The sequence below is a fragment of the Leucopleurus acutus genome (assembly GCF_964270905.1).
Source record: "Leucopleurus acutus genome assembly, chromosome: 8".
Taxonomy (NCBI): Eukaryota; Metazoa; Chordata; class Mammalia; order Artiodactyla; family Delphinidae; genus Leucopleurus; species Leucopleurus acutus.
This window is the reverse complement of record NC_139151.1, coordinates 104,673,429-104,683,298: the sequence shown is the minus strand read 5'-3', so window position 1 is coordinate 104,683,298 and position 9,870 is coordinate 104,673,429. Positions and strand designations below refer to the sequence as shown.

The window sequence follows — 9,870 nt, the reverse complement described above, 5'->3', positions numbered from 1 at the left end:
CAGCATCTGTAAAACGGGTGCGAAGCGCGTCACAGTGCTATTGCAGAGTGAAATCACCCAACCAAGCCCAGGTCTTGGCACGAGTAAGCACTCAAAACACGCTGGCGGCCATCCCGACTATGGCTTACTCCCAGCGCAGGCCCCCCCCGCCCCCCGGCTGGATAAAGTCGGAGGGATGAGGGAGGGCATGTGGCAGGGTCACGCCGTCGGGGTAGGTCTGAGATCACCCAGCCCCGGTACCTCGGTCGCTACAGGGCAGTGTTCACAGACTGTGAGACGAGCACCAGGAACCACCACTTCCGGCAGAAACCTGCCCGAAATAGCCGCTTCCAGCCGTTCTCCAGACGTAGCTGGACCCCTCCGCTGTGGGCGGGGCCCTGGGTACAGCCGCGCCCCTCGCTTCCGGCTCGCCTCCTGCAGCGCCTGGAGCCGCTGGGCGGCTCCCGGCTTCGGCCGACGCTGCCCCGCCCGCCAGGACCCGCCCTCCCGTGACGTCACCTCCGGGGCGGTCCGGGAGGGGCCAGAGCTGGGGCGGCTGCCCTGAGCAGTCTTAGCTTGCGGTCGCGCTGCTCCGGTGCCGGCCACGTCCGCACGCCGGACGGCGGCCGCTTCCCCGCCGCCCGAGGGCCTCCGGGCCGCCGCAGGCCTGCCACGCCCGGGTAAGGGGCCCTCGCTGTTGTCCGTGGAGCTGTTGTCAAGGCTGCCTGAGCCGGCTTGGGGCTGAGAGAGGGAGGTGGAGACAGGAGGAGGGGTGCATGGGAGCACGAGAGGCAGAGGAGGGGGCATGGGGCCACGAGAGGCAGAGGAGCGGGACAAGAGAAAAGACGAATGGGGACATAGAATGCAAGCTGGTGACGACTGGAGGTGAGGAATTGGAGGAGAGGAAAGAACGGAAGGAGTCAGTTGGGGGCCCAGACTCGGAAGGAGCATGGATGGGAGCCCAAGAGGCGGGAGACAGGAGGAGGGCTTAAGGGGATCCCAAACCGGAGAAGAGACCCGGGTCGCTCCAGTTTGGGAGCGGAGGAGAGGGAAGTTGGGACACTCCCGGATGGGTGGGGAGCTAAAGGGTCCTGCCCGGCCAAGGCTGGGCCCCAGGAAGAGTTACCCTCAAAGAAAGAGTTGGCCCTTCGGGCGACCCAGGCCTCCCCCAAGCCCGCTCTACCTGGGAGGGTGTTGTGCATTTACATTTACCTGCTCGCCTCCTCCAGGTGAGTCTGGGTGTCTAGTTAGTGTGTGGAATTAGCTGTTAGGCTAGTATGAGGAATCCATGGTTTGCCGTAAGACATAAATATCTACTTAGAAATCTGCCTTTAATAATGTTGTTTTTTTTCCTCCCTGGAGGAAGCATCTCTAAAATTTCAATACAGATGTTCTGCTTATATGCCAGACTTGCCTAATGGACAAAGGAATGTCAAATCTACCCAGACTGCCAGCAAAAACTAGCCTCTTGATCAGCATTTAGCCTGATACCAAAAATTCCAAAAACCTGGAAGGAAGCGATGTAGTTAAGACGCTCTCCAGTGCTCTGGGTTCCCATCTGCCACAGAGACACTTCCTTTGGACCACAGGACAATGTCTGTATACACAAACCCACAAGTCTGTGTCGCGATACCAAAGTTCAGCCAGGTGACGTGTCAGGGCAGGTATCTGTGGTTTGCCCTGTACTTGCTTCCGCAATTCCTGTCCCTCCGTATGTATAGTTTCTCCAGCTTGGTGTAGGGACTGGGACCACATTGCCGCTGATAAATAAGTTACTAGTGTGATGGAATGTGGCGGGCAACACTTGTGTTGAGCCCAGGAAAAAAGGAATTAAGCAATTTGGAGAATTGTAATCCAGAAAAAGGAATTAAGCAATTTGGAGTCTGATATCAGGTAACTTGCACACAGCACCCTGCATATAACAAACGGTTTCATAGAAGTTAAAAGTAAAGCCAAGGTTGGGAACATAAGAAATTGGAAATGGGAGATGTTGAGAGGTAGCACAAAGTCAAGGACCAGAGAAGGTCATGAAGTAGGCACCCAGAGCCACATTCTGACGGTGCCTTTCTAATACAGGGTTGCCTGGCTAGTGGGGTGCTGCCCCTTCCCTGCAGAACTTGTGAGGGGCTGACCCATGAAAATGGGAACTCCCAGCACCAGCCTAACCTCCTGTCTTTCCACCTGCCCTGCTCTCCTACTCAACACTTGGTCCTTCTTGCTTATTCCCTTCCTGCACAAGGGTCTCTTCTTTCTGAGACCTTGATCTGCCCAGTCACTCTGCACCAGATCATGAGGATAACTGGCCAGACCCTCATTTAAGGCTCACTAAAGCCTTTTCAGGGGAGACTATGATTCTGAGTCTTGTTAATGCTTTGTCCGTTGTGAGTCAGATTAGCACAGGCCCCCACGTGGGAATCTTGACATTTAGAATACGCTGTTGGAAAGCGGAGTCAGGACCATACCAGAGAGATGAAGTGACAGCACGAGGGCCTGTTCTTGACTCCGCACAGCGGCCAATTCCTGTCTCTGTGGGAGTGATCACCAGCCCCACTGGCTGAGGGAACAGACAGTGATGGCATCCAGCAGAGGTCTCCTGAGGGACCAGTGGAGTTTCCTGAGATAGCTCTCGAGAGATGCTCCATGCACACGCTCACCTCATGTGTGTCACTGTGTGATTGCACACGTGCATGTGTATGATTGCACGTGTACACACATGGCAGTGTGCACGCAGGTGTTGCCATGTGCACGTGGATACGAGTGCGTGTGTGCGCGTGTGACCGCATGCATACGCACGTGTACCTATGCATATATGCGTGTGTGTTGCTGTGTGTGCACATGGGCGTGTGTGATAGAGAGCAGGCCCGTCCGTGGTGGTTCTCAGGCATCACCACCTACACATATCTGCCACTCTAGGAGGTGCTGAGTTTCTTTCATCTCCTCCTGAGTTTACACTAGAAAAATGCCTCCCTCCTCACTGGATTTTTCCCCTGTGCTTTTCCTAAGGAGCGTTTATTCTTTTTCAAACCGTAGATGCGTCTTCTACCAGAGTGGAGCATCTGCCTGGATCCCACGTGTGCCAGAAAGCGTGCCATGGCCTGGGAGTGCCCTTCAAAGCCGTCCTCGCCTCCTGCAGAGCCAAACCTCGCCCGACAAGGTCACAGTGTCAAGCCCTCAGCCCCCCGAGAAAGATGGCCCAGCCTGGGCATTCGCCCCGAGCAGCTGCCTCTCGTGAGTGTCCAAAGCCCTGCGGGCAGGGCCACCTGCTCAGTGACAGGACAGTGAGCCCGAAAAGGGCCCCGAGGGGGCTTTGCAGGGACAGGGTGGGCAAAGGAAAGACAGCGAACCTCAGAGGGCCAAGCCGTCCAGTGTGCAGGAGGCCCGTTCGCTGTCAGAGCTTCTGCCTTCTTGGGTGGCCCTGGTGGGGGGTCCCCAGGCAGGTATGGGAACCGTGTGGTCCTCTGGGCCGTCTTCTGTTTCTGTGAGGTTCTCTCTGGGCCTCGTGTCATGAGACCATGATACTATGGGAGCCCCTCGCTGCACGGGCAGGGGTGCTGCATCTCACTGATGCGGGGTGCAGAGGGGGCGCCTCCTAGCAGAAGGGGCCCTGGGAGGAGACCGACTAGAGTCTGTCCCTGGACCAAAAATGGGACGGCCCGTGTCTGTTCCAAGATGAGGGACTGGACGGGAAGGCAGAAACCCATTCAGGCCCTTGAATCAGTTCCTCCTGCCTTAGCTGGAGCATCAGCTCTGAAGCGCCAGAGGCGGGGGTGGCAAACTGTGGCCTGTGGGCCACGTCTGTGCCCGCTGCCTGTTTTTGTAAATAAAGTTTTATCGGGACCCAGCCACACCCATCACATACCTATGGTCCATGACTGCTTTCGCAGACTTGAGTAGCTAGGACAGACCATATGGCCCACAAAAATCTAAAATATCTGCTATCTAGCTCTCTATAGGAAAAAGTTTCCTGACTCTGCTCCGCAGATTTGTAGTGAGGTGGCAGTGGAAAGCCTGGGGTGCATTCAGGAAGCCCCTGTCAGATCCAGGGCTCAGACTTGGGGAGCATGTTGGGCTCAGTGGTGGCATTTTTAATGCATTCAGTGGACGTGACTGGCCAAAGAGAGAGTCGTTTAAATACACTTATTGACGGAGAGCCCAGCTGCATTTACTTCAGCTACTGTGGGGGGAGTGGGAGCTCTCTGTGCCTGAAACCTCCCTGGTTCAGTCCTTCCCCCTCATGACATTGGTCTGTTTCTTCTCTCCCCACCCCACCCCCTCTGTTTCAGTCAGAACAAAGAATGCCTTTTGCTCTGGAGAAAACAGATGCAAATCTGTGGTTTGTAGGGCTGGGGAACCTTTTTAAACCTGTAAGACACCAGGAGCTCTTATGGACAGTTTTGGCGGGAGAGTGCTCCATGAAGCTAAACTAAAGTTAGTGACTCTCACGAAGGGATTAGAAGCATGGGGGAGGGGAGTGCCCAGCCTTCCAGCAGAGTTTGTGCTCGAAAGGGTTTTTCCAGTCGTGGGGCCACTTTGTAAGAGCCCCCGCTGCTCACAGGAGAAAGAAAGCCACCTCTAGATGCCCCTTTATGCCGCACAGGGACTGCTTTCGCATGGCCGCCAGCAGGGCTGGAAGTGCTCCTCGAGGGGGCCGGGCTGGGCCAGGAACTGCCGGTATTTCACGTGTCTGGCGAGGGTGGGCTCACAGGGGAGAGGCCGTGGGTCAGACTTTGAAGGCGGCCTCGCCGTGTTAAGGAGCTTAGGAGTTATCCTGGGAGAGCAGCGGGTTTAACATTGGAGGCAGCGTCAGCTTTGTGGGTTACAGAGATCTTTCTGGCAGCTGTGGCATGGCAGATGGAGCAGGCCCAGGATGGGGACGCTTGAAGGTGACCCTTGGGGCTACTGGGAAGCCAGTGAGCCTGCCCTGCTCCGCGGGAGGGCAGCCTGGCCTCAGGGCCGTGGAGAGCAGCAGTTAGCATCCGTGCCAAGGCGAGGAGTCCGTCAGGACGTTTCGTTCAGGGTGACCTGAAGGCTCCCTTCCAAGACATTCTGTGGAACCCAAGGGCTTCGCCATGAGGGCCAGGGGAAAGGCCGAGGGCCTAGGGCATCTTCGGGCAGGACTGATTGTGGAGGCACCCCCAGGAGTCGCCAGCCCTCAGGCTCCCAGCAGACTGTGCTCTGCTTGCCCTGTGCCCATGTCGAGTTTGAGTCTCAGGACTAGCCCTCGTTGCACGTGACGGGGCTGTTGTCCGAGGGGACCTGGGCCTCGCAGGCGGCCACGTGGGACTCCGGCAGTTGGGTGGGGCTGAGAACAGGATCAGGGCGCACCCAGGACCGGCAGGGCATGAAGTGAGGCCACCTGCCCCCTCGGTTCCCCTGTGGTGAGGGACCTGAGCCTGCCAGCATGTGGGAGAGACCTGGGGTGAGTGGGGAGACCCCGCTGTGTGCTCGGGAAGCCAATCCTGTTGAGGCTCAGCTGCCGTGGCGTCTCTGTAAGTTTCTGCAGTTGCACCGTAACCCTCGGAGACCAGGGCTTCTGCGACCAGGTCCACTTAGCCCACCCTCTGTCCCCTGCTGTGGAACCCCCTTACTGAGTCTCTCAGCCTTCACAGGCCTTGCCCCCTGCATCGCCACCCCAGCTGCCCCTTGCCGGAACGCCTCGCTTGTCACACCCCTGCCTCGGGCCTGCACGGGCTCGCCTCCCCCCACACCAAAATCCAAACTGCCCCGTGGTGGCCTCTCTCTCTTGTTTAAGCCCAGGTCTCACTGCGCTGTCCCCAGGCCTCTGGCCCTGCTGTCATCACCTGCTGCTCCTGCCACTTGCCCCCCCACCCCTTTCCCACCAGGTGGATCCCAACCGTCTTTCAGAACGTGGCCCAGGTGTTACTAGCCAGGGTACCTTCCCTGGCCCCCGCCTCCACCCCCCACCAGCTGAATTCCGTGCCTCGTGGGCCCTGCAGCACCCTGTCCCGTCCCACCCACCTCTGGGGCCTCTGCACAGAGGACCAGCCTCCACCTGAACCTTCGCAGCCTCCCAGGTGCCATCTCCTCCCTGTTTCCCAACACTTAGTCCCTCTACACTGGCACCAGCCTGCACTGACCTCTCTTCTGTGTCTCCCGTTGGAGGCAGGCTCCCTGGAGGAGGGGGCTGTGCGGCTCTCATCTTTCTGTCCTGAGTGTACTGCCTGGCGCATGAGCAGGCACTCGGGGAGTATTGGACGAAGGGATGGGTGATGGGCGGTGGATGGGTGATGGGTGGATGGGTGATCGGCGGTGGATGGGTGATGGGTGGTGGATGGGTGATGGGTGGATGGGTGATGGGCGGTGGATGGGTGGATGGGAGACGGGCAGTGGATGGGTGATGGGCGGTGGATGGGTGATGGGTGGATGGGTGATGGGCGGTGGATGGGTGGATGGGTGATGGGCGGTGGATGGGTGATGGGTGGATGGATGATGGGTGGTGGATGGGTGGATGGGAGACGGGCGGTGGATGGGTGATGAGTGGATGGGTGATGGGCGGTGGATGGGTGGATGGGTGATGGGTGGTGGATGGGTGATGGGTGGTGGATGGGTGATGAGTGGATGGGTGATGGGTGGTGGATGGGTGATGGGCGGTGGATGGTGGATGGGTGATGGGTGGATGGGTGATGGGTGATGAGTGGATGGGTGATGGGCAGTGGATGGGTGATGGGCAGTGGATGGTGGATGGGTGATGGGTAGATGGGTGATGGGTGGTGGATGGGTGATGAGTGGATGGGTGATGGGCGGTGGATGGCTGGCTAAGTGGAATCTCTCCATGTGGTCAGCTGTCATGGGTGCAGAGAAGTGCTCTGGGCCCTGCAGAGGCCACAGAGAAGTTGAGGAGGAAGTCTTGGCCCCCCTCTCTGCTGCTCTTTCATACTCTGAACTCTGAGCTGGGATAGTAAGACACATAGTGAGACTGGGTTAAGAAGTGCTATAAACCCGTCAGAGCAGGCACTGGGCGGATCCCTGAACACATGGCTGAGACACTCTTCCTGAATGCCAGGCCCCAGGGGAAACATCTGGCTGGGTTTGCACCCTGGGACCTCTCGGAGCACTCCACAGCCGGCGCGTTGCCAGGCCTGTGCCCCATGCGTCACTGACCAGATGCCTCCCTTCCTGACCTTAGGTTCCTCGGCCAAGCAGCAGGGAACTGTCAGCAGCCTGAGGAACGGCAGGCTGGGGGCCTCGGGCACCGCCCAGCCTTGCTGCCAGCTCACCTGCAAGATGTGGACAGCCCTCGTGCTCATCTGGGTTTCCTCTTGGTCCTTATCTGAAAGCCACCTGACAGCCCCGCATCCACGTAAGTGAGAAAGCCGTGTGAGTGCTGGACGGGCCTGCAGGGGCCCCGGAGCTCCCGGGGGCTGGGCTGCGAGGGCCTGTTGGGCCAACATGGGACCTGGCCTCTGAGCCTTGAGAGGGTGACTGACTTGGCCTGGCAAAATTTCATTCCTTCCATAAACCTCGTCTTTATTGGGGAGTTTGTCGATCCACACGTCACATATTTAGTGGCACTTCTCCTCTGTGCCCGACACTGTTCTTCTCCAGGAATCCTGCTTTGAATCCGATCATAAAGCCAAGAATTCTTGCATGGTGTGAATATCTGGGCAACGGTTTATCTGCTGTGTAAACCTGGGTGTGTGTTGGATAGGTTTTTTTTAATGGCGCATCACACCTGTAATGCGAGAGATTATGATATTTTGAGAACTGGATCGAAAAATGAAGCTCTGGGGGCTTCCCTGGTGGCGCAGTGGTTGAGAGTCCGCTTGCAGATACGGGGGACGCGGGTTCGTGCCCCGGTCCGGGAGGATCCCACGTGCCGCGGAGCGGCTGGGCCCGTGAGCCATGGCTGCTGAGCCTGGGTGTCCAGAGTCTGTGCTCCGCAATGGGAGCGGCCACAGCAGTGAGAGGCCCGCGTACCGCAAAAAAAAAAAAAAAAAAAATGAAGCTCTGAAGCCTTTCATGGGCTTGGGGTTCAGAGAGCACAAAGGAGATTTTAAATCAAAGTGCTGGGCGCCTCTGTGATGGGCTGCCGGCCAGATGTGTGCAGGGAGGAGATGAGAGGGAAACGTGTTTGCCGGGCTAAGAAGCAAGGCACCGCACAGCCTCCCCGGCCAGCCCCACGGGCCGGAAATTAAGACAGTCTCTGAGTGATCCACCTGCACAGGGTTGAAGGTGATCGTATCTTTTCCTCCCTTTTCTGACCCTAAGGGTACTCAGTCCTCAACAAGACGCTGGAGAATTCAGAACAAAACTCATCCGTGGAAACCATTACAAGAGTCTTGAATGAAGTGTCTGCAAGAATGACCTCGGTGACACCTTCTCCCATCACGTTGACCAGAGGGACTTGGGGAGGCGACCCCACCTCTCCTGCGGTCACAGCAGGGACAACACACAGGACAGAGGCAGGCGCGTCAGCGACGGCAGAAGGGACCCCTGACGGAGCCACCTCCGGGGTGCCCACGCCGCCTGTCCCGGCGTCTGACTGGCGGACCCCGTCCTCACCCCATACACGGGCACCTGGCAGCGGCACATTGTCTGGGCCAGCGACGCACACGACACCCACGCCGGCCACGGGTGCTCCCACAGCTGCTGCGGCCCTGGCAAGCGTAAGCGGCCCCTTGGACTCGCACGGTCATCCCGGGCACACCCCCGGCCATGCCACAGCCAGCCCCACGGTGCCCCTGAGTCCCCAAACACTTAACGCGTCCACACAGGGCCCCACCGTCCAGGCGCCGACGGCCCGGACTGCGGCTGACGCAGCAAGTAGGCCTGCGCCCACCCTCCTCAACACAACCCCAGAACCCGCCTCCCCCTCTTCGGCTTCCGCATCCATGACAGTGGGGACCACGACCAAGGCCCCCCAGCCGGCTGCCAGCACAGCGCCAGCACTTGCCCCTCACTCCAGCCCGGCCCCCCCGACACGGCCCAGCCCCGTCACATCCGTGCCGGGGGCCGCGGCGCCAGGCACCACTCAGACGCCGGAGCAGGGCGAGCCTGAAGCCGCGCCTGGTCCTGCTTCCGTGGGGCCGACACCTGCGAGCTCAGGGGACTCCAAGGTGCCAGCCACGGACGCGTGTCAGCTCAGCACCCAAGGCCGGTACCTGGTGGTCTCCAGCGAGCCCCTGGCCCAGTCCCCGGTGAACAGAAGTTTCCTCCTGGCAGTGCTCCTGCTGGGGGTCACCCTCTTCATCACAGTCCTGGTTCTGTTTGCCCTGCAGGCCTACGAGAGCTACAAGAGGAAGGACTACACGCAGGTGGATTATCTCATCAACGGCATGTACGCCGACTCAGAGATGTGAGGGGAGGGCGCTCGGCCGGGCCTGGGGCTGGGCCCTTCCCCTCCTTCCGTGTTGCCTCTGTGGCCAAACCAAGTGCTTCCAGATTCTTTTGGTGCAATTTAGGAGACGTGCCAGTTGCTTAAACACATTTAATCGTTGTCCGATTAATTCCACGATCACTAAAGAGTTGCTGCTTTTTTCATATTTATTTTTGTAACGATCACGAGCAGGCAGTGATTCTGCCTTGGGGTGGGGTGGGCGGCCCCGGGGTGGGTCCCGACCTGAATTAAAGCAATGACCCTTTCCACTCAGGCCCTGTCTCCCCGTTTGTGTGGGCTGCGTCCTGCCCGCCCCCCCGCCCATGGCGGCCGGGGAGCCTTTTCGAGATGCATGTGACAGGGTGTGTGCTTGTAAACGTTGAATGTAACACGAGGCCCTGGCCATCTGCTGTGTCTGTGCCGCTCTCTTGGGCTTCGCTCTTAGGCCCAAACCTGCCCCAACCGGGGTGGGAGGAACCCCAGCCTTTGAGGGTCTCTGGCACCGCGTGGAGGTGGGGCCCCTTCCTCTAACCCTTTTTCAGCACTGTGAAGTG

At 58.9% G+C, this 9,870-nt stretch overlaps 1 protein-coding gene across 1 annotated transcript; it reads left to right on the top strand.

Moving 5' to 3' along the window:
• Positions 1-811: 811 nt before the first annotated feature.
• Positions 812-9,499, top strand: LOC309965301 (uncharacterized protein C11orf24 homolog). The gene is made up of 4 exons (XM_082844717.1): positions 812-1,690; positions 3,010-3,207; positions 7,127-7,300; positions 8,209-9,499. Exons 1-4 carry the CDS (start codon positions 1,573-1,575, stop codon positions 9,297-9,299), a joined length of 1,581 nt encoding a protein of 526 aa, XP_082700843.1. The 5' UTR covers positions 812-1,572; the 3' UTR covers positions 9,300-9,499.
• Positions 9,500-9,870: the final 371 nt, after the last annotated feature.